The sequence below is a fragment of the Gigantopelta aegis genome, chromosome 3 (genome assembly GCF_016097555.1).
Source record: "Gigantopelta aegis isolate Gae_Host chromosome 3, Gae_host_genome, whole genome shotgun sequence".
Classification (NCBI taxonomy): Eukaryota; Metazoa; Mollusca; class Gastropoda; order Neomphalida; family Peltospiridae; genus Gigantopelta; species Gigantopelta aegis.
Window position 1 is genome coordinate 69,217,329 of NC_054701.1, and position 26,158 is coordinate 69,243,486.

Sequence of the window (26,158 nt, forward strand, 5' to 3'; positions counted from 1 at the left end):
TTGGAAGAACATTTTGAATGAATATATCGTCAACAATACTTTTTGTATCGTTTTTGAAAATAAATATCGAAACAAGTACACTAAGTAATATGCAGAAAGCCATTGCTCAACAAAATATTCGTTTATAATCTTAAAGACAAATCACATTTTCTTACCTTCTGTTTCCTCTTTAAGAACAAATACCACAACAAGTACAGCACATAATATCCTGACGGCCATTGCTCGGCTAAATATCTGTCTTTACTCTGAAATACAAAACAGATATTGTTATTAACTTTTACACCGTTTTATTTGCCAAGTTGCTACATTATTGTATTTCGTTCAGTTGGGCCGATCGCTCCGTACCCAAAACATGTTCGTTGCTAAGTACTTGCGAACAATCGCAATGAATCGGAGGTGATTTTCAATAAAAGATGGCTGATGTCAAGCTGACATTTTATAAAAGATGGACATGGCATGTGGTTTGGTATAAACATAATACATGTAGTGTTACAAATTAACAAGACAATAATAACAAACAACAGCAAAGCAACAACAAGACCAACAACAAACCAAAGACAACACAACAATATTAGTATAATAATCAATTAATAACTATAATATCTGTAAATTAATGGACCTCTGTTACAATTGTATAATGGTGTCGTTCTTGCATATTGAACAAACTATAATATAATTCATTTACTTGTGTTCTTTTCCAGTAAGTTAAGACAAATGTAGATGACCGATAGCTTAAATGCATGTCATCAGCTTTACACGTACGAGCACATGTTTTCATTCATTTCAACTTATTGTTGTGTTTTTATCCAATTAAGGTTTAAACACGATGTCCTGGGTACACACCTCAGCTATCTGGGCTGTCTGTAAAGGACAGTGGGTTAGTTGTTAGTTGGTTAGTGGTTAGCATGTTTTCAATACAATCTTTTGCTTTAATTCTGTGTGGTCAAAAGTGGTTATGTTAAACGACACCTCTGGGTCATTAACTGAACAGGTTGCCATCTGTCCATTACAGAAAACAACAGTGTAACACCATCCAATAAACAAGAAAGCGTGCTAGTTTGTAACTGTGTTTTGGAAAAATAACCTTTTCGCGCCTGCGCTGTAAATTGTTTATTTGTAAAGTCACTACATAATAAAATATATTCTTCTGAATTATGCACAGTGGACGAACGTTGATTAAAATACTGAGTCAAGTTAAAAACTTCACAATCTAAAATTTGAATAAAGTCAACGAGTGTTAAAAGCAGGTATTTTTCAGGAATAAATATTGTAATGACAATGTCTATACTCCATTTGAAGCCCATCACAGCCCACGTAACCCGATCTATAGCACGTGCACAGCACCAATGACGCAAAAGTGGTTTTGCACATGCCACCGATCACGTGACTACAATAGAACGCGCGTTTTCATCGTTACTTGCTCACAGTAGTCTGACACAACGAAAAAACACATTAAAACGATATTTGTTACGACTTGTTTCGATGCCACGCCTCACAAATATGCAGCGTGAACGTGCCGTCGCAATTTCATCAACGTCAATGTCAACTGTAGACACAACGCCACTTGCAATGGACTCAGAGGGAATGGAATACAGTCGTGTTTAGCGATGAATAGAGATTCACACTGCGATTTGCCGATGGCAGGCATAGGGTTTGGAGACGACGTAGTAAACGTCAAACTCAGTGTTGTGTTAGTGAAGTTGAAATATTCGTAGGCGGAAGTGTAATGGTTTGTGGTTCTTTCTGTGGAAATTGACGTTCTCAACTTCTTGTCATCCGTGGCAAGCTCAACGCTGCTGCATACAGCGACCAGGTGCTAACCCAGACGACCCTGCTTGTGAATTATCATTTTGACTGTTTGTTGTTTTGACGAACGCTGTGGGCGCATCGAACAGCTTTTTGACTCAACATTTATTCCTATTCTTTCTTTCGACATTATACAATAAAAATACCTTATTTAACACGTTCTTCTGTCATATTTGCTAATTAGCGAAGATGAAACGGTTGTGAAGTTTTTAATTTGACTCAGTATATTTTAAAATAATATTTTAAAGAAAACATTCAGTTTGTGAAGAGCAGTAAATGCACGTCTCTGCCCATAATCACTAACGACATTTGATGTCAATTCTGATAGGCAATATGTTCATACCAGTGAATAGTTTGCAAAATATAAATTTTCTAATGCACCGATCCTTAATTAATTTTCCTTGATGATTTCTTGCTGGGTAGGTTTTTAACAAACAAATCTAAAAGGAGATTTGTGGAAGAAGTCATCAATTGACAAAAATCTAGAAAGATTGAAGTTGCATGCCTTGGGATGACAATATACAGTGATGAGGTTTTCACATATAACGTATATAATATTTCCATCATTGGCAGCTAATCTGGAAACTAAACGGTTGGGTGGGCCACTGTGGGTTTGCCGTGAGGATACAGGACTAATCGATGCTGACCTACACGTTTATCTGAAAAATCTTGCTAGGTATAGTACAAGTATTATGTTGTTTTCATTGCTTGAGAATTGGTGGGATCTAACTCAGTCGGAATAGTAATCGTCCGAGGTTCTTTGGTTGTCGGATGAAACACCCTCAGTGGACCTATTCTCTGATTCGTGTTCCTCCATCCCAGCCAATGCCCTACAACTGGTATATCAAAAGCCATGATATGTGTTTTTCTGTTAATAGGAAAGTGGTTATAAAATATCCTTTGCTGCCAGTGACAAAATGTAGCAGATTTCCATCTAAGACTACATTTCAAAATTATAAAGTGTTTGACATCCAATAGCTAATGATTAACAGGCATTTTGTGAGTATTGCTAACTCAATACATGTCCCATTTTGTGAGTATTGCTAACTCAATACATGTTCCATACTGGGCCCTATTTGTTTCACATCTCCTAAGCTCAAGGACCATGACCCTGTGAAAAATGGGTAAATCGCAGTTGAAGTTAAAGTTAAAGTTGAAGTTGAAGTTAAAGTTACATTCTCTGGTTACCATATTATAACATCAAATGCACTTTTAAAAAAGTCGTGTGTGTTCGCTATGAACGGATATCGTCAAACGTATACGCTTGATTCGTCGCCTGTGCCACCATAGCTGTGCCACGACAGCCTGTTGTCAGTTTCAGTTAACACATGCGTTTGTCGATTTCAAATTGTAGTGTTCGTCTCAAAAAGTTAAAAGAGAAATCTTGCGCTGTACGAAGAACGTTCGGTTGAGGATACGGTACTAGAGTCTTTAGTTAAAACCGTTTTGATCTTGACAACGTATTATCAACAGTCGTACCTTCCTATTTCAGAATTGATATTTTATAAAGTGTTAGTAGAACTTTCAAAGTTTAGTTTGTATACTAGTAACACATTAATCATGTATATATTTTAAAAATAAAATATACTAAAGTAGACAATGAGCGTTTTCACTTCTTAATTTTACGTGTTAAAATCGACAAATTCAAATAAATATTATTTCGTTTGGAAAGGGTAAAGTTGGGGGGGGGGGGGGTTGTTTAACGACATCAAAGATAAAACATATTCATTTAATAATCATCCGACCCCATACAACCGTAAATAAAATGTGTTGAGTGCGTCGTTAAATAAAACATATCCTATCCTTCCTTCCATCTGCTGTTGGATGTCTAGCATTTAGTAATTTTGACATATAATCTTAGAGAGGAATCGGGTGCATGTGCAGGGGAAGGGTATTGGAGGTCGAAACCCTTACTTGCCCAAGCTTAAAAAAAATTGAAATGTAAATTTGGGGGGAGCATGGCCCCATATAAACTTCGCATAACACAGTCTATAACCCCAACCCCGCTGAAATCCCTGCACACGCGCCTTGGAAACCCGCTACATTTTTTTTTTTTTACCAAGGGATTGTTTATATGTACCAACCCACAGACAGGATATCACATACCATGGTCGTTTTGTATACCCACCGATGGGGATCGATCCTAGACTGACCGCGCATTTCAAAAAACACCTTTTTAGGTCTAAGTAATGAATAAAAGTAACATATAGTCTTGACATTTTTTACGTAAATCGAACACAGTACATCCTCTACCCCTAGAGCGTTACGTAATTAGTAACACCCCCTTACATGTAACGTGTATGCCAACAGCTGGCCACTGTCAAAATTTCAAGGCAAATCCCCCACTCACCGACCCCTGGAAAGGCGTTGTACCATACCTCTATGGATATAAATATGTTTTGGCGATATGAGACGACCCCTCAATCAAGACAGTTAAATTTGTTAAAAAATTGCGAAATCTCACGTGATCTCTTGTTGGGGAATTCTATACTTGTGATAAGCCAATGAAAACCGAGATCAGTACGAGCCCGTCAAAAGTGTCCCACTTTCAAAATACTAGCTTTGTTTTTGACCTAGATAAGCCAGCGTAGTGAAACCAATGCGGAGTGCGGCGTCATATATGCACCAAAGGTAATTGGATGTTTCTGTTCTATATGCTTAAATAATAAAAATATTCCAGGGAATGCAGTTTTAAAATTGGTCTGTAACAGTACGTGATATAGCTATATACAAACTTCCATCTGAATATCTTCAGGCATTGAAGAACAAAGTCAGGTCAGGTCAGGTCATAGGGCTTTACGTGCACATTCAGAATAAGCTGTTGTAGCGCACGCCTGTCCTGGGCGCAAGAGCCGGCCTCTCCTAAGTTCGAAAGGGCCATAACTCTGTGAAAAATGGGTAAATTGCCATGAAAATCAACACGTTTGTAAGAGAACGTGATAAAGATATACACAAAATTTCAACTAAATATCTTGAGGTATTGGGAGAAAAGTCTGGAATTTTTTTTCCCGTAAAATGGACAAATTGCCATGCAAATCACACTTGATTCGTAACAGAACATGATAAAGCTATACACAAAATTTCAGTTTAGTATCTTGAGGTATTGGGAGAAAAGTTCCAAAAACAATTTCCGTATCTCCTAAGTTAAAGAGCCATAACTCTTTCCAAACTGGGTAAATCGTCATGAAAGTCAAACTTGATAGGTACTAGTATTTGGTAAAGCTATATACAGAATTGTAGCGCAATAGCTCGAGGCATTATAAAAAAAAAATCTAAAAAAAACTATGTAGAGCGGACGGACGGACAGACATACAGACAAACATAGACAGAAGGACAGACCAGTAGGGGGCTAATAAATCAATGTGTTCTAGTGGCGTAACTAAACAAAAGAAACACATTTTTTGTTGCTTGAAAAATATTCGTAAGGGCTGGGGGTCGGTTAAGTTTAGAGGAATGAATGAATGAATGAATGAATGAAGGTTTAACAACACCCGAACACGAAAAATACATCGGATATTGGGTGTAAGTATAGAAGTTAGGAAGAATATCTGAAAAACATGGTCTTCCTTAAAGGGACATTCCTGACTTTGCTGCAATTATTAAGATGCTATTGACTAACAGAGACATTTTAAAATTGTAATTACATATCAAATATATTTTCCTGCATAACGTATTAGTGGCTGTATACTAAACGTGTTTCTGGTCGTTCTGATATTTGTACTAGCGTATATTTCATTTTATTTCCTAAAATCTTCTCTTTTTTTTCGTACGTACGAAATTATTTGAAGACAAAATCTAGTTTGGCCTCCTTATAAATATTAAGATGACCAGAAACACATTGAATATACAGACATTGATATTCTAAACAAGAAAATATATTTAATATGTAAAAAAGAAAGAAATGTTTTATTTAACGACGCACTCAACACATTTTATTTTACGGTTATATGGCGTCAGACATATGGTTAAGGACCACACAGATGTTGAGAGAGGAAACTGGCTGTCGCCACTTCCTGGGCTACTCTTTTCGATTAGCAGCAAGGGATCTTTTATATGCACCATCCCACAGACAGGGATCGGTGGCCTGACTCGGGATATGGGGGGGGGGGGGGGGGGGGGGGGGGGGTAGAGTTGAAAATGGGCAGAATTTTGAAAATAGCAATTAGCAAGGGTTCTTTTATATGCACCATCCCACATACAGGGTAGTACAAACACGGCCTTTGATATACCAGTCGTGGTGCATTGGCTGGATCTATGCTCACGACTGCGCTAGACTAAATAATATTCGGATGAGTACAATATCGTGGTGCACCGAAGTTTTGATAGTTAATACCACCAGACCCGTCACTGGTGAAAATGTGACAGTAATACGTGTGGAAAAAAACATAACTGGGCAATAAATGTATGTAGTTTTGTTTCATCTGTGTTGGGTACTCATTTGCTTGAAATATGTATGGGGTGTCTGTAAAACGGTGTTCAGACAGAATGTCAACGGATAAAATGTCAGCGGTCAAATCTTCAGTGGACAAAATGTCAGTGGTCCATATGTCAACGTGCAAAGTGTCAATGGATAAAATGTCTACCATTAATGTCATATCTCGGTCAAAATGTCGTGTGTGTGTGTGTGTGTGTGTGTGTGTGTGTGTGTGTGTGTGTGTGTGTGTGTGTGTGTGTGTGTGTGTGTGTGTGTGTGATTTACACGAGATATAGAGAGAAGTGAGGCAGAGAGAGAGAGAGAGAGAGAGAGAGAGAGAGAGAGAGAGAGAGAGATGGGGTGAGGGAGGAAATTAACGATACAGAGCTAGAGAGATAACAGCTGTATGTGTTACGGTTGGGGAAACGAGTTTCCTGCTGTTTATAAAATGTATGGCTCATTAGCTAGCTTGTCTTTCATTTGAAAAAATAAGTCAGTGGCATATCAAAAACACAATTCTATCACACATGTAGTTCTGTTATTGAGACAATTATATACATATTTAGTGTTGTGAAATGTGTGCAAACAGGTGTTTAATTGGTCAAAGGAAAGGTCATAGAATAGGTGAGTTGTGGGTGTTTTTTTTTTTTAACACATTATGTATAATCTAATAATTGATATTTTGACCTGGGTACCAACTTAATAGCTGACATTTTGACTCTTTTTTTTTTCACTGACATTTTGACTGCTGCCATTTAACCATTGACATTTTGTCCTACATCCTTGTAAAATTAAATAGTACAATGTTGTGCAAATTCATATTTATAGGTCCTAGTTTGGTTGATATATTGCATATAGTGTTTTTAGCCACATACGTTAACACTGTCGCCTATGGGATTTTCTTTAGTTTAATACAACCTTATTGTCTCTAATGTTTACTTACAATGCATAATAATATATAATGTATAATATGTCACTTGCAAATTCCAAAATAAAAAATTATAAATATGTTTCTTCAGTTTCAGAATGCCGTTCGTTCACCAGCAGTTCAATCTCGGGTCCAGCGTCCAATGGAGGGGTTTGTTCCACCCCGTTGTACTCAACCTGTACAACCGAAATTATATTGCGTTCTCTTGTGTTCGTTTCAATTTTTGTGTTGGAAAAGCAACACTTCTTTCTGAAAATGAAAATAAATTAGTAATCATTAAATGATATTATTTACATAATATATATATATATATATGCTGACATTTCTGTATTATTATTTCTTTTAAACATTTCATTAAAAAAGCCTGATATAATTAGCAATACCCACAAATTAAAAATTAAATTGAAGGCATTGTCCATGTTATAAGTGAATTTTGCCAATTCCAATTTGTTTTTGTTCGCCTGTTTGTTTGTAGTAGCTAAAAGCATGTACGTGTTGTTTCAAAAGAGGGGATAAGTAGATAAAGCTTGAACTATAATATACAAGCACCACACACCTAAACATGCAATCAATAACTTTTTCAAAGTCAGGCACGGCGAAAGGAAGTAGACATGGGGGGTGGAGGAGCTGACTGACATCGAGCACAAAGTAAAGTTTCAAGGGAGTTCGAGGGTATGCTCCCCCGTAAACGTTTGGAAGCTAAATGTCCTGAAATGCTATTTCCTGGATTCTGCAAGTAAAATCCATCTAGACATAAGATTTACAAAAAAATATATTTTTTATTTAAAATTATTGAAGGGGGTGGGGGCTCTTGCTACGCAGTGCGAGGAAATGATGTATTCGTGAAATATATAAATCAGTCTTCGAGGTAATATAAATCAAAAGAAATTGTTTATACAAAAAACAAAACAAATCAAAACAAGAGCTGTTTTTCTCTCAATAATTAACTAAACAGAGGCTCATAATTAGGACCGTTTTCATTTAATTCATTAACATCGTAGGATTCTGAGGTTTTCATAGAACGTTTGAAATATATCATACATCTTTCAAAACCCATTCATATTTTCTCGATATAATTTACTCCCATCATTTCGCAAAAGCTGGTCCATCATATAGAACGTTTTATGTACTCTTCTGTCTATGGGAATGTGCATATAAACGATTTCTTGCTATATTTGTTTTCGATTGGAGTAGACTTTGTGTCCGCAACGAGGTTCCTTTGTTATCTCAACAAAGAAAGAAAGAAAGAAATGTTTTATTTGACGACACACTCAACAAATTTTATTTACGGTTATATGGCGTCAGACATATGGTTAAGGACTACACAGATTTTGAGAGGAAACCCGCTGTCGCCACTTCATGGGCTACTCTTTCCGATTAGCAGCAAGGGATCTTTTATTTGCTCTTCCCATAGGCAGGATAGCACAAACCATGGCCTTTGTTGAACCAGTTATGGATCACTGGTCGGTGCAAGTGGTTACACCTACCCATTGAGCCTTGCGGAGCACTCACTCAGGGTTTGGAGTCGGTATCTGGATTAAAAATCCCATGCCTCGACTGCGATCCGAACCTAGTACCTACCAGCCTGTTGACCGATGGCCTAACCACGACGCCACCGAGGCCGCTTATCTCAACAAAGCTGTTAACTACATAGCGCATAATCTAGTCGGACGAACATTTTTCTGCGTGGTTTTGCTGAACTCGGCCCGTAGTCATGTCCCATTTCTTAAAGCATTGCTTATTTCTCGAATTACGAGCATTTCTTTAGGGTTATATCAAACATACTTTTGTAACCTAATTTGGGGGTGTTGAATCCAAAAACATATGTTGGCCATCTGAGAAATTACGTTGACAAAAATGACAAGAACAAAATGGTAGTATACCAAATGAGGATTGTGTTGAAAATACATTGTATTCAAGTATAATAGAGTGTCGCAGATTATGTTTTTATCTATTCTTGTGCGATAATTTCTTTAGGATTGTATCCAACATATTTATCTAACCAAATTTAAATATGCTGAATCTAAAACCATGTTTTGGCCATTTGAAAAATAATGCTTATGTTGTGACCCCCCCCACCCCCACCATAGCCCCCCCCCCCCCCCACACACACACGCCTTTATACTTGGATATAACGCATTTTCTACACAATAATAATGTACAGACGTTCATATTATGAAACCCCTAAATGTAATTTTTCAGATAGACAACATATTTATTTGTATTCAGCAAACCTATATTAGAATAGAAAACGTCTATGTTTTGAATGTAGATATAAATGTGAAAGCGTCTAAACGAAATTTATGGACAATAATTTTACGATCCGAGATAGGGAATTAAAAAAAAAATGTAATTTAAATAGTTAAAAGGAAAAAATAAATAATGTATGCCTAAATTTACATGTTAACTGTCTGTACCTACCATATACAGGCACGGATCTAACATTTTAGGGGGTGGGGGTAATAATGTAATGTAATCGATCGGTTAATATAAGTTTGGATTTGTAGGTAATAAAAATATTGACGCCCTGAAGCTAAAATCAGAGAATTGATATTTTATACTTTTATTTTGCATAGACCTGGAGGGGTCAGGGTATGCGTTGCCCCACCCCTACCCCCACCCCCGTTGAAAGACAATCTAAATACAAGAATATAGGCCTAGCTCATAATTCTCCATTATTATAGTACAGCCAGAGTTGATTATAGACAATCTATATTGTTTTATAACAATTTATGTGAATATATTTAATGTATAATTATGTAACAATTAAAAACACAACCGCACATTTAATAACTGATACCTCCAGTTTCCAGCCAACCGCCCCCTCCCCCTTGTTACCGGCATCTCCCGATGCTTATATTTCGAGGATTCAACTTCCTAAACTGGATTAGCAAAATTAAGAAAGCATGCCAGACCTAGCAATGACATGACAAAGAAGTGCCTCCAAAATCACTGGTATTCAGCTGTTATATTATTATTAATCCCAAGTTAACCAGTGTCAGATATATGCCCAGTTTCAACCTCTATGCCTATAGTGGGTGGTTCACACATCGCTATGAACAACATTATCTGATATCACAGGTTCAGGTATATATGACATTTGGTCCTGTAGCTGTTGATCAGGAATTGGCAAGAAAACAATACACGAGAGAAATGAGAGCTCATAAGCTAGCATCTCAAGCACTCCAACGTTTAATCGTTTTGCGATTAATCATTTTCATAGAATCGAAATACAAAAACATTCACCAAAGACTAATTCTAATAAAAATGTGTATGGCAACGATGTATGTTCTTATTGCTTTTTCACAAATTACTTCACAAAATTTAATATTAACCAGAATGCTGATTTCAAATTTTGATTAATGGTTTCAGTGTTTACAAGGGCAGTGCTTGACGATCACTGAGATCAGTATCTGTACTCGTATTGGTACCTGTTGCCATGGTTTTATAGATGCATTTGTATGATCACATTAACTACAATAAATGATGCATTGTGTGTCATATAGATGCTCATCGGTTGCTACATGACATCCTTCCTGAATTTTTATGTGGTAATTTTATGGTCAAAAAGCCCAAAGCGCCAAACTGCAACATAGTACAATCGGGTACAATCCTTGAGTTCAATAAGACGTTTTACACATACTATTTTCAGTATACAAAGTCGACCTGGAAGTGAAGACTTTGCTGATCATAAAAAATGACTTTCTACCCATACCAATACCCATTGTTGAAACAAACTCGAGATTCAAATGTACCGGAGAAATTACTCGAGAAGTCAGTCTTGATTGTTGAGGACAGACATTGATTGGTTCAGTCCAAAACACAACGAGAACAAAATGTTTAAGAAATATGCTGATATGTTGTATTTGATCGCTACAAGTCTCTGTTAACCAAACTAAATACACAAATTAGAGATATACTAACGTAAGAAGGATGCCAATGCCTCATACTGAACAGAAAGCAAAGAAAAAATAACTAATTTCCTCTTTGAAACTATGTTGAAAGATCCAAAAACGTGGTGTTCGCAGATGAACCTGCTTGTATCATGTCATTACCATAAAGAGTTAGCTTACGTGTACCACTCTAGGCCTTACATCACCTTCAGCAGTGGGTGGACTCGTATGGATGATTAACCTATGAATGTCATCTGATTTTGCTTCCAGTTTGTGTTAAGGTATTAGAAAGGTTGTTGGTGTTGTTACATAACCCTTTCACTAAATACCCATACATGCTACAGGACTCATAATATTTGATTAGTCAGTTTACGCTTGCTATTGAAATGTTTTTGAATGGTGGCTATAAATACATAAGTCAGTTATTGAGTTTCACCGTAGTGTAGTATATTTGCTTAAATGCCAATACACGTAGTGCCGTGACCTTGATTAAATTACATCTCATTTGCAAAGTTTCTGAAAGCAGGTGATGTGAAAAAGATCACATACTATGATTACTTTGGATATGCTAGCTTGCACACACACACACACACACACAGAGAGAGAGAGAGAGAGAGAGAGAGAGAGAGAGAGAGAGAGAGAGAGAGAGAGAGAGAGAGAGAGAGAGAGAGAGAGAGAGAAACTCATCTAAATCGGACACTCAGTACTAAGTAAAATGTCCCGTTTTTAGAGGTTAAATTCTGTACTGATTATTAAAAGGGGACCGTAAAAAATTCCGGTTTATGGAGGGTCAGGGTTTGAGAGGTGACACTGCATATATATATACACACACACACAGGCCTCACGCGATGTCAAAATCGTGTGAGGAAGAAGTGTTTAACAGGAAGAAAATTTTCTGAAAAATAAATGTATAAGATTCACTAGAAATGAAACGGGGAAAACGACAAAAGTGTCAAAAACTACGCCACTAACAAAGTTTATGTTTACATTGTATCTCCATTATAAATGAAATATCGATATCATTGGACATTGGATAGTATGATCTTCACATCTCCGACCCACTGGAGCTACTCTTGGATATTAGTAGAGTCATATAAAACAGGAGAAATTAATACATTCAAAAACAATGTTTAACATATAATTAAAACAGTTTTACTTAATAATACCCCATCCCTGACGGATCTCAGACGCATGGCTGGTGTTAAGAAATGTGTACATAGTCTAAGCTTCACCAGGCTTAGCTATCTCATCTCGGGTTAGAAATATGCATTCGCAAACTCCTGTAAGTTATTTAAAAAATAATTAAGGAAAATTATTGTAACTGAATACGTTCACGACTGGTATATCAAAGGCAGTGGTGTGTGCGATGTTTAACATCCAGTAGCCGGTGATTAATAATCAATGTGCTCTAGTGGTGTTGTTAAACAAAACAAAGTTTATAAACTGAATATGTTCTATATTCTTGATATTATTATTATTATTAATGAAATAATAACATGCTTGTAACATTTTGACACGATTATATCTCAACATTTTGGCATGCGACAAACATCTTTTTGAAAACTCAGAGGCATGGAGAAAATTACATTTATTAGATGAATAGACGAACACTATTCTAAAATACAAATACATACCTTCTCCAACATAATACGAGTCCCACGACAAACACGATGAGGCCGATGATCGAAGGTACAATGATTTCTGCCAGAAGAATCCCCAAGTCTGTATTGGAAGCTGAACATAAAACCATGGCGTTTAATTGAACTTTAAAAATAGCATTATAACCGTAGTGCATTAGCAACTGCAATAACACCAGTTCCAGAGCATTTTCATACTAAGACAGAACTGATGAATTTTGTGGGCTTTACAAGCAAAATATGATTTAGTACGAATACATATTCAGGAAATTTATTAACATTATAAATAAACACTTTTCCTCATCAAACCTGTTTTATTGTTTTAGTTCTGTTACTGATTTTAAAATTTATATTTATTAATGTTCATATATGCTATTGAGATATGACTCTTACAATCTTATTGTTTTGGCATATATACTGAACAGCATTAAAACGCACCACCAGTTGATGATAAAACATGCGAATGGGGCGTGTATCAGCATTAAAAATATCACTGAATAAGTACCATACTACTTTATAGACAAAGCATGACGACGAATAACTTACAAAAACGATTGCCTGAAAACTCCATGAAACACAACACCAAAACACAACATATTGCATGCATAGCATGAAAAGTGTAAATTGAATGTGCAAATCATGCTGACTGGGGCTATAAAAGATGATCTTTGAAAAGCCACTTTCATTTACGAAGTAGTCTTTGGGGGAACGTCAAACAAGTGATGACAAGGTTAACAGCTGAGGAACGTGAACGTGCCTTAGGCATGCTTCAAGTCGGCATTTCGAGTAGTCATCGCACAGCGGTTTGGATGCCACCATTCAACCATCACTAGACTCCACATGAGATACAAGCAGACAGGAACCAGCAGGGACCGTCCACGTCCTGGCCAACGACATGTTACGACACCACGACAAGATCGCCATATGGTTCGCCTCCATATGTGTGATCGAATGCTGGTAGCTGCTAGGACTGTACCAATTGTTCAAGGTCGACGATAGGTTATCAGCGTAGACACTGTGCGTCGCCGTCTTCGCTCTGCTGGGCTGCGTGCTCAACGACCATATGTTGGACCTATCCTGACATCGAAATGAGCGCCGACGTTTGGCAGGAAGGTATCGTCATTGGAGATTACAACGTTGGCATGGTGTGATATTCTCTGACGAACCCTGTTACCACAATGACTGCCTTGTCCAGACGTATCGATGAGGTGGAGGGAGTGTCAGGGTGTGGGGCGGGATCAGTTTTCATCACCGAACAGCACTCCATGTTTGCCATGGCAGAATGAATGTCATTTACCACCGGGATAACGTGTTGCATAATCACGTCATTTCATTTTTCATCAGCATCGGGATATGCACACATTTCAGCAAGACAACGCCCGAGTGCACACAGCACGTGTTACAACACAGTATCTAGCGAACAATAAATTCCCTTTGCTTGAATGGCCAGCAGTGCCCCCTGATTTATAGCCAATAGCGCATCTTTGGGATTACCTTGGTCAACGCATCTCACGTCGTCCACAAATGAATAACCTTAGAGAACTGGAAAACGCACTACAAAGGGGGTGGAATGCTATCCCCCAGAACACTATTTGCAAACTTAGCGGATCAATGAGAAGACGTTGCATGGCATGTGTTGCTGCAGATGGTGGTCATACGCGCTATTTACTTTTCATTGTGACCCCACGTGTCTTTCATACGTAGATGAATTAAAACTAATCCATGATTGTACATCCTTTTTTTGTCATTATCCATCATCCATCTGTTTCTATTGCACAACAAAAACATTTATTGCTCAGGTATTCTTTTTGAAATCCAAACATTTCTTGGTGGTGCATTTTCAATACTGTTCAGTATATTTTGGTATGTTCTTACTTCATGCCAAGTTTCATGCTTTTATCTTTAAAGGCACAATTCTTCTATAATTTGCACTAATGAAGGCAAGTGGAGAGAATATTCATTGGAGATGGCAGGGAATGAAAAGACGGGAACATTTGCTTTGGTGTTTAACAATATAATATTCTCGAGAATTTCAGTGGAGACCTGCTGTCGCCACATGGTACCCGCTTCAGGAATAACAGCAAATCATATTTTATAATAGAATTTATGACAATCCGCGGTTTTGTGGCCACGATACCAAAATTGCTCAATGTCTCATCTAGGATGGCGCAAGCCAGACTATATTTAGCTGCGATAGGTACCCCCGGAATGTCCCTGTACATCTCATACAAACGTCTGCTTTGTTTCCACCGTTGCCTATGTACTGGCGCAGCTAAAATTTGTTTTTATTGGGGTGGCGGCCACTAATGTAGCCATGGCCTTTCTTTCACACTTGTCCCTCCCCCCTCTCCACCTTTTATATGTTTCGGTCGCTCCATAACACAACTCATAGAAAGTGTTGTTGTCGGCCCTTCCATAGTGTGAGTACTCCCCATTTCAAAATCCTGGCTGTGCCAGTGGTGACGGCAGTCACTCAAACAAAACCCCGCCCTAGTAAATTGTTACGACTGTAAGACATGCCACTATATATGATTATAAGGTGGAGAGAAAAAAAAATCTGATCGAGAAACAATGTCCCCCTCACTCATCTGGCTACGCCAATGTGACTAGAAAGCTTTCCCCGTCCCAACCAGTGCTCTACGACTGGTATATCAAATACCGTGGTATGTGCTGTCCTATACCTGGGAAAGTACATATAATATATTCTTTGCTGCTACTGGAAAAATGTAGCAGATTTACTTTGAAGAACATTTTCAATATCAATGATTAATTAATTAATACGTTCTAGTGGTGTTGTTAAACAAAAAAAAAAAAAGAAAGAAAAAAAAAAGGAAAAACAAAACGACCTCCAACTGTTTCCTCCATTTGTTACTCAGTTGAAAAAACCCAGTAAGTAACTTCATTGAAAGTCAAGTTTTGTAGAAACGATATGTAAAGTGTGTGCGTGTATAGATGTTCGGGATACACACTATAGTATGGCACAGCAAAGTGAATGTTTTGGACCCCTTCTGCGTCGCCGCCCCCACCTACTCGACAGCAGCCTACGCCAGAAGCGGCCCAGGGGGAACCAAAGCTGTCAGCTCCACTGACAGTGGCGGTCCTTTCTGTTCATGCACCGACGTTGATGGAGACTGGCCACGTGGTTATCACGGACTCACCAGCCTCCAGCGGTTGTTATTGCGCCAGCAGCCGTCTAACGAGAGCCCAAGAGGAGGAAGGTCTCGACGGTCACCGAACCTAAAGATCCTAACCCACCAACTTGGAACATCGTTTGTGACAAGCTGCCAGCAAACTACCAGGGCGCAATCCAGGGAGATTTCACCAGTTCTTCCCAGACCAACGGACCGTGGAGGGAATCACCATGGCGCCAACTTCCGTCAGAACAAGGAAAGTACCAGATCCAAGGGGCGAACCACTCCGACAAACTCTACGTGACAGCTGAGCGGGGCGGGCTGTTCGGACAAGGACTCATCATGCCATCCACGGACAACGCAGTCATCCATCGCGTTCTCAATATAGTTCTACGAGGCGACTACCTTGGAGTCATGAAGAACTGCTACTACGACCTCACTGAATTTCTTCCTAAATTCAAGTTTAAACAGCCGATAACTTCGCCATGAGTACCGCTGCGCAACCCTAACCTAGGAAGGTAACCTCCGGTTTTTGGGTTAAGTTGGACTTTAAAACGTTTGGCCGTGGTTCAAAATTTTATGTTTATTTTTTTGTAAATAGTCCGAGGCACTTTACTTTGACAGCCCGTCAGTATTGCTCAAATCGCCCTAAAGCCTTTGAGACCGAGCACTCTAATTTTACTTTTGGATTTTAAATTTTGTTTAGACATGAGTCGAATGAATCAGCTCTTTTTGGTTTTAGGTCCCTTGACTTAACTACTAAATTTTATTCCAAATTCCGCCCACCTCAAACTTACCCCCCCCCCCCCACCCGACTCCTGACCCGGACCTAGTCATTGGCAATGTCAGAGATTAAGCCCGTGACAGGAGTACTCGAAACTCTAGTGGTATATGAGCACGGCAAAACATATTGGCTTCGCCTGTGTAGGCTATGCATTTGGGATACACACTGTAGTATGGCACAGCAAAATGAATGTTTTGGACCTCAAGTAGGGTACAGCCCACACACACACACACACACACATACACACACACACACACCCACACACACACACACACCCATCCGTCCGGTTCATACGGGCCTGCTACTTTTATTGAAGCACAGCACGAACTTTACTACAATAGAGTAAAATAAAGTTTGTTTTGTTTACCGACACCACTATATCACATTGATTTATTAATAATCAGCAATTAGATGTCAAACATTTGGTAACTTTAACATATCATCTAAAGACCTCATGCCAACCTCATGCGACACTGAAATTTCAAACAAACGCTCAATTTATATTAACTTTTGGTGCGCGTTTGTTCAACGCTTTTTCGTTTACCTAATACAAATATAATTTCAATTTCGCATGAGGTCGGCAACCAAAGTATGAACTGACCTTTAGAGAACAAACCCGCAACATTTTTCCATTAGTAGCAAGGGATCGTTTTTATGCACCATCTCACAGACAGGGTAACACATATCACGGCCTTTGATATACTAGGTGTGCCCACCGATGGGGATCGATCCAAGATCTAAGCCAATCTATATCACCGACCGCGCATCTGTAGGACGCTTTGTCATTACAAATAAAACAACAAACAAAAAACGGCAGTTTGAAAACAAATTATGAAATCGATAAATGCGGCGAACATTTCTTTTTACAACTGCAAAAAGAAGTGGCTTCAGTTAAAGAGACAGTGCCATTCAGTTTGGCAGTTTCAGGAAACAGCGCAAGACCGTTTTACTTTTTGTTATGTTTTTCATTCTATTAATAATTACACATTTTGGTAAAATGGTAAACATTGAACATAATGTCCATTTCTCACAATACAAATTTTGCAATCATAGCATGACAAACAAAAATGATTATTCGCTAGGAGTAAACTACTAAACTACATGATAATACTTAAGGGGACTTGAAAATTCATATTATCAACTGTGCTCCGCTTACGGTCGGGATAAGGGGGTGGTGAGTAAGGGTGGGGAGGGTGGAGAACTTCGCATTTGATATTTAATTTTACTTGTCATTTTAATGAACAAACGTATGCAATATGCCTGTTCAAATTGATCGATCTCGAAATATGCGATCTCTTTTAATGGGACAGCGAAATGCTACACGCATCCTGAAAAACCGCGAACTCGCTCTGCTAGTCCATGAGCCAGAGGGGTCGGTCGGTACCATCTGAGGGGACGAATGCTCATAGTGATTTTTGTCAAGGCCTACATCCCTAGGAATGGATGATAGCATTGCAGGACGCACAGCTTTCTGTGTGTATCTATCCGTGTTGTGACCTTACCCCCATTTTCACGACAGTTATATTTTTACAGAATTGCTAAAGGGTGACTATATTAAAAGCATTGTAAAATATTTGTCAGGGCATTTAAGAATACAAAATTTGGAGGATTGGGAGATAATGGATTGGAGAATTCACATATATTACCAATATTGAAATCCTTCGAAGATTAGGGTCTCATTAACACTTTTTTTTATAACATTACAAAATACAATTCACACAGTTTTATTTTTCACTAGAAATTTAACATAAATTTTAGGCTCAGCACCTTAAATATTCTCTTTACACGTTCTAATTACAACAGAAGATCATATTGACATCCAGTTATTATTTACATCTTATAAATAAAGTTTCGCTGCAGGATTCGCTGTGTAATGACACATTTTATAACCCTACCCCTATTTCCTCAACAGTTATATTTTTACAGAATTGCTAAAGGGTGACCATATTAAAAGCATTGTAAAATATTTCTCAGGGCATTTAGGAAAACAAAACTTGGGAGATAATGGATTGGAGAATTCAGATATATTACCAATATTAAAATCCTTTGATGACTAGGGTCACATATAAAAACATTCTGTAACGTTACAAAATGCAACAATTCACACAGTTTTGTTTTTCAGTATAAATTTGAATTAAAGTTTAGTCTCAGCACCTCAAATATTCTCTTTAAATGTTCTAATTATAATAGAAGCTTATTTGGACATCCAGTGATTATTTACATTTTATAAATAAAGTTTTGTTGCAGGATTTGCTGTGTAATTACACATTTTATAGCCCTACCTATATTTTTTTAACAGCAATAATACAATGGAATTGACCGGCCTCGGTGGCGTCGTGGTTAAGCCATCGGTCTACATGCTGGTAGGTACTGGGTTCGGATCCCAGTCGAGGCATGGGATTTTTAATCCAGATACCGACTCCAAACCCTGAGTGAGTGCTTCGCAAGGCTCAATGGGTAGGTGTAAATCACTTGCACCGACCAGTGATCCATAACTGGTTCAACAAAGGCCATGGTTTGTGCTATCCTGCATGTGGGAAGCGCAAATAAAAGATCCCTTGCTGCCTGTCGTAAAAGAGTAGCCCGCAACATTTTTCCATTAGTAGCATGGGATCGTTTTTATGCACCATCTCACAGACAGGGTAACACATATCACGGCCTTTGATATACTAGGTGTGCCCACCGATGGGGATCGATCCAAGATCTAAGCCAATCTATATCACCGACCGCGCATCTGTAGGACGCTTTGTCATTACAAATAAAACAACAAACAAAAAACGGCAGTTTGAAAACAAATTATGAAATCGATAAATGCGGCGAACATTTCTTTTTACAACTGCAAAAAGAAGTGGCTTCAGTTAAAGAGACAGTGCCATTCAGTTTGGCAGTTTCAGGAAACAGCGCAAGACCGTTTTACTTTTTGTTATGTTTTTCATTCTATTAATAATTACACATTTTGGTAAAATGGTAAACATTGAACATAATGTCCATTTCTCACAATACAAATTTTGCAATCATAGCATGACAAACAAAAATGATTATTCGCTAGGAGTAAACTACTAAACTACATGATAATACTTAAGGGGACTTGAAAATTCATATTATCAACTGTGCTCCGCTTACGGTCGGGATAAGGGGGTGGTGAGTAAGGGTGGGGAGGGTGGAGAACTTCGCATTTGATATTTAATTTTACTTGTCATTTTAATGAACAAACGTATGCAATATGCCTGTTCAAATTGATCGATCTCGAAATATGCGATCTCTTTTAATGGGACAGCGAAATGCTACACGCATCCTGAAAAACCGCGAACTCGCTCTGCTAGTCCATGAGCCAGAGGGGTCGGTCGGTACCATCTGAGGGGACGAATGCTCATAGTGATTTTTGTCAAGGCCTACATCCCTAGGAATGGATGATAGCATTGCAGGACGCACAGCTTTCTGTGTGTATCTATCCGTGTTGTGACCTTACCCCCATTTTCACGACAGTTATATTTTTACAGAATTGCTAAAGGGTGACTATATTAAAAGCATTGTAAAATATTTGTCAGGGCATTTAAGAATACAAAATTTGGAGGATTGGGAGATAATGGATTGGAGAATTCACATATATTACCAATATTGAAATCCTTCGAAGATTAGGGTCTCATTAACACTTTTTTTTTTATAACATTACAAAATACAATTCACACAGTTTTATTTTTCACTAGAAATTTAACATAAATTTTAGGCTCAGCACCTTAAATATTCTCTTTACACGTTCTAATTACAACAGAAGATCATATTGACATCCAGTTATTATTTACATCTTATAAATAAAGTTTCGCTGCAGGATTCGCTGTGTAATGACACATTTTATAACCCTACCCCTATTTCCTCAACAGTTATATTTTTACAGAATTGCTAAAGGGTGACCATATTAAAAGCATTGTAAAATATTTCTCAGGGCATTTAGGAAAACAAAACTTGGGAGATAATGGATTGGAGAATTCAGATATATTACCAATATTAAAATCCTTTGATGACTAGGGTCACATATAAAAACATTCTGTAACGTTACAAAATGCAACAATTCACACAGTTTTGTTTTTCAGTATAAATTTGAATTAAAGTTTAGTCTCAGCACCTCAAATATTCTCTTTAAATGTTCTAATTATAATAGAAGCTTATTTGGACATCCAGTGATTATTTACATTTTATAAATAAAGTTTTGTTGCAGGATTTGCTGTGTAATTACACATTTTATAGCCCTACCTATATTTTTTTAACAGGAAACCCTGAGTGAGTGCTTCGCAAGGCTCAATGAGTAGGTGTAAACCACTTGCACCGACCAGTGATCCATAACTGGTTCAACAAAGACCATGGTTTGTGCTATCCTGCCTGTGGGAAGCGCAAATAAAAGATCCCTTGCTGCCTGTCGTAAAAGAGTAGTGTATGTGGCGACAGCGGGTTTCGTCTAAAACACAGTGTCAGAATGACCATATGTTTGACGTCCAATAGCCGATGATAAGATAAAAAATCAATGTGCTCTAGTGGCGTCGTTAAATAAAACAAACTTTACTTTTTTTTACAATGGAATTGTTAACAGTGACTAAATAAAACACATTATAAAATATGTATTAGAATTGGCAAGGCAAAAATAAGAGAAGAGCAAGTTAGTGGAATACGAATTTCAGAAATACAAGCAATCGTGTCATCCCTAGATGGTTAGGGTCTCAAGTAACACTTTTATCTTTACATTATGTAATTTCCACCATTTCTCAAAAGTAATTTCACTTGAAGTTTAGGTTGACATCCATAAATGTCCTGTTTCAGGGATTTTATTGTACACAACTCTATATTAGGCTGCTAAATACTACTTAGGTCCTGCATGCAAAGTGAATTCGACGTTATATGTTGGTGATATGCCATTAAAATTATCTCTCATTGGACTAAAACCGTTTAAAAGTCTACCTTAATGATTTAAACCCTATATTGATCATGTATTTATTGTTATCTTTGTAATATAACCATGACTACAAAGATATTATTGTTTAAAATTGTATCTTTGTACAGAGTCCATGGAAGATACTATCATATCATAACATGGCCATACACAAATAGGCATACTTTTGAATCTACAACTTAAAAGATCAAAACAAAACATTTTTATTATATTCAAGTTTACTTATTTATCAATTGCATTAATACACTGGTAAGTGATTCAGCTGTACACGTCTCCTAAAATTTAATATTAATGCATTACTACCTTCATGAACTAATCCAGACATTGAAAATAACATGACAAGGTATACTCCCTGCTGAAGACAAATGATAGAGCTTTATGTCTCCTGAAACTAGAGGCTACCACGAGTTAGCACTTCAATGTTTTTCAACCACCATTTAGCCTAATACAGACGAATCTATCTTGGAACAACACTGATAGACTGGAGGTGGCTCTCACTGGTGGAGCACAAATGTTTGAAATTTTATGTTTCTGGTGCATGTGTTGGACCATGGGCACTGGTAATGGATCGTACCAATGATAAAAGAAAACCCCAAACATTTAGCTAAAGTTGCTTGAAAACAAATAACCTCATTTGGAGGCTAGCAAGGCAGACAAACACAGATGAATGGAAAATCCAAAGTTGAACCGAATTCGGTATGAGTGTCAGAGATTTCAATATGAACCATCTCAAAGATACCTGCCTACTATCAATACATCTTGATCCGACCGATGATTGTATTTCAAATTGTGAACCAGACCCAGAGCATCTCAGAATAAAACTACCTTTACAAACCATTGCCGTACTGATGAATCAAACCGTTTGCAAAGGCATAACGACGGCTATGTCATTATTATCTTAAGAACGGAATCATTCGTAATGCTATAGGAATCATATGATGGTGATTTCAAGGCTTGTACATAGGTATAGGGGTATATGATTGCTGTAGATGTAGTTAGTTGAGTCCTTGAAGTAAAGATGTACAACCATGTACAAGTATATCATGAAGCTTGGCCAGTTTACTATTGGGGCAAAAGGCCGAAAAACCCAAACAAATCAGCATGGTTAAAGACGTGTAGCAAATAAAATTTGACAGCCTAGCAGTTTGCCAAGTTTTAGCAGAGTTAAACAATATCTACAAAGATTTATTTAAATGTAAGTCCCACATAAATGAAGATTTTCAGCATTTATGATGCCTCCCAGTTATATAGATGCATTGCTTAGCCTTCTACGAGCATCTCATGTGGGAATTGCACTTTAGGGCTATTAAGTGTTCTGCTTTGACAAGCTGTATTATGGCACATACACACCGACTTATTAAGCAGAAAACCTATTTTCCAACTGAGCACCCTAATATGTTTGAAGCCTTTCGGATTGGCAGCATTGTTTATCAGATGTATGACAACATTCCCAAGAACCACTAAGTTAAAGTGAACAAAGATGCCCAACTCTTGGGGTCACAACAGGGTTAAGGCTAAATTCTGCTGCTAAAAACATACAGCAGAACATCAATGTGTTATCATAAAGAGTTTCCAAAGCCAAACCTTTACAGGGATTATGACTATATTCCATAGTACAGGTAGTAAGCCTCATTCAATGTTGATTAAATGCATTTGCTAAAAACATATGTACTGCATAGGTAGTTTCAATGGATGCTGCCTTTGACTTGATGGAGAACAATGTTATGTAGCCTTCAAGGGTGAGCGACTATATATAACAATAAATAACAACACAAAATCAGAACATGAAAAGCTGAAATATAAGCCATTTGTGACAAAACATGAATTGAGGACCAATCACTGTTTGTGTGCATCACTGACCTGGTACAAAGCATAATTTCCAGATATCCTTTAACTTTCATTAGTACCTCCTCAATAATGGACCTCGTTGCAGATGAATTTGACATGAGCAGATAGAACTGTTTTAACTATTGTTGATGCGATTGACTTGATCCGGTTAGTAAACAGTGATTATACTAAGTTTTAGAGGTGGTAAATCAATGTTGCATTAAGCATTATGAGGTGGAAGCCACACAAAACATGTTAATATTGTAGTTGGTATATATCATGGGTCTTTTACTAAGAGCAACATATTTTGTAAAACAATTGAGTACCTTTCGGAATCAGGTTACCAATATCACCAATTGAAATATTTTCCTAGTCAAACAGGGCTGCACAGTTTGCGCGAACGACCGTTTCGTTCGCGTGAGAGTCGCGCAAAACCGTCCTTGCGTAACCCATTTTCCGTTCGCGCGAATTTTGTGCGCAGCAGTGCTGAACGATATTTTGCTCATCGTTGAAAATAAAACGCCAGTCACTATATCAACAGTGTTGGGTATTGTGCGGGGAATGCAGACGATTCGTCATTCTTTCCTGTTCGGTATTGTTGCATTGCCACTCGAACAATACTGCAGATTTCCCTAACTCTGCCTGTCAGGTTATCCTATAGTGCACGTCACGACAATCGGCACATCAAAAGACCATGGTTTTGAATTGAATAATTCGACACAAAATCAGAATAACTGACTTTTAGTCTTTATGCACAGTGTACATAATATACAAAGGTATTTAACTTCATAACTTTTCTTGTAATATGGTGTTCTACGGTAACGGAATGGTAAATAAAAATTAGCAAAAATGACGAAAAACACCGCTAAAAATGTATTAATTAATATTTTGGCCCGAAAATTGGTATCAAAAAGTACCCTTTTATCTATTTCCAAAAAAGTTTACGTTTTTATCCTAACTCTTTAGAAGTAAAGGTATTGCTGAAAACGTAGATGCCGATTGCCATGACACGTACTATAGTAAAACAAACAGACCTTGACCTTGTTAACTAAGAAGCTGTAATTTTGGGAGTACTTTTAATACTGGAAACGGATGCAGATCAACATTATTTGAATTGCTTAGGAAGACCACTGAGTTTTTTAGTTTCTTTTTTTTTTTTAGTTTCTTTTTTTTTTTTAGAAGAAATGAAAAGTTGCTTTAATAGATATAAATTACTTAGAATTTTATTACTAAAAAATATTCGGAATTTTCCGGGAACCGCATAACCGCGGAATATGACGAATTGCTACGAAATGTTTCTGTTTAATTTGGAGATCCTACTTTTTACGTTATCGTGCGAGTCGCACAAGCAGCCAATAGAATAAGTTGTTACTTCGGTCGATTTAAATGCACGTGGCTGCAGTGTGAAAATCAGACATGGATGTTCCGAAATACAAGGAAAGGATTAAATACAAAAATGAATCAGTGACTGAAAAGACTTTAAAAAAATGGTCATTTGCTGATAACGTCCGCTATGATATTAATGAAGAAGGTAGATTATAAAATTTGCAGTGTAAAACCTGTAGTTCCAAATTTGCTCAGACCGTTGATGACGCCAAAAAAAACGAAAATTAAAGGGTACGATTGTAACTAGTATAAAACAATATATTGATGGTGTAAATTACGTTCATTACTCCAATGTTCAAAGGAAGTGTAGACCCGGCTCTTTGCATGAATTTGCCGAAAATCGCATACATAATGAAAACAAATGTGACAGCTCTGACAATCCCAAACGAAATGAAGTTTCCGCTGCCGCTGGAAGTTCACAACCAGTGCACAACCAGGAATATACTTTATTTTCATTTCAGCTAGTACAGATGCATCTTTAAAACTATTTCGTACAGCTTTGTACATTGTAATGGAACAGGTTGCATACAAACAATTCTCGGGTTTGGTAAAGTTGCAAAAGAAAAATGGTTTGAAACTGTTGGATGGTAAATCGAACCGAACAGCTTGTACTAAGATGATAGGTGCTATGGACGACGTGGTTCGAGAAGATATTAAAGAACTTTTAGAAGATGCTAAGTTTATATCTGGGTTATTTGATGGATCCGAAGCAAGGAAAACAAAAGAAGAGAAAGAACTGATTTATGCCAAAGTTGTGAAAAATGGTTAACCTATTTGTTTTATATTGTAATATCAACAAATCAAAGATTTTGGAGGAATTGATACTAGTTGTGTAAAAAAACTTATCTTTCAGGCTTTGCAGAATATGGCATTACCATCACAGATAAAGACTCCATTAAAATGATATCTTTTTGTGCAGATGGGGCATCTGTTAATATGGGTGTACTAAATGGTGCTATGTCTACACTGAAACATTTACTTGTTATTCATTGTTCCCTTCACAAGTTAGAACTGTCTGTCAAGGATGCATTCAGTAAATCACCAGAATGTGAAAACATTGACGAAATGATGAAATCCGTTCATTACTTTTTGAAAAACAGCGGAAAAAATTGGAGATTGATGCAGCTTATTGCAGAAAAACTACAAGTCAACATTCGTAGATACCCCAAAGTACATGGAACACGATTTCAGAGCCACAAAGACCGGGGTCTACGTGTTCTTTTATACAACTATTGTGTATTCTTATTGTTTGCTGAAAATGCCATAGAGACCAAAGGCTTTGTGACACCACAAATGAAAATAAAAATAGCTGGATTCAAAAGGAAAATGCTGCACCGCTGCCCTATACCGAGAAATATTAGAAAAAACTGCCCATGTTTCTCTGACAATGGAAGCGGTCAGTACCGTCAT

The 26,158-nt window shown here is 37.5% G+C and overlaps 1 protein-coding gene across 3 annotated transcripts in view; it reads right to left on the reverse strand.

Annotated features, from left to right (window-relative positions):
* The window catches only part of LOC121368977 (multiple epidermal growth factor-like domains protein 11), a 60,526-nt gene that overhangs the window by 17,328 nt on the left and 17,040 nt on the right, over positions 1–26,158 (reverse strand). For 2 of the 3 annotated variants that reach the window (XM_041493762.1, XM_041493761.1), the window contains exon 3: positions 156–245. In XM_041493762.1, coding sequence (XP_041349696.1) covers positions 156–219 — 64 coding nt within the window. In that variant the 5' untranslated portion in view covers positions 220–245. Of the gene's footprint in view, positions 1–155; positions 2,162–26,158 lie in introns of those variants that run through there. The other variant, XM_041493760.1, reaches the window with a different exon arrangement.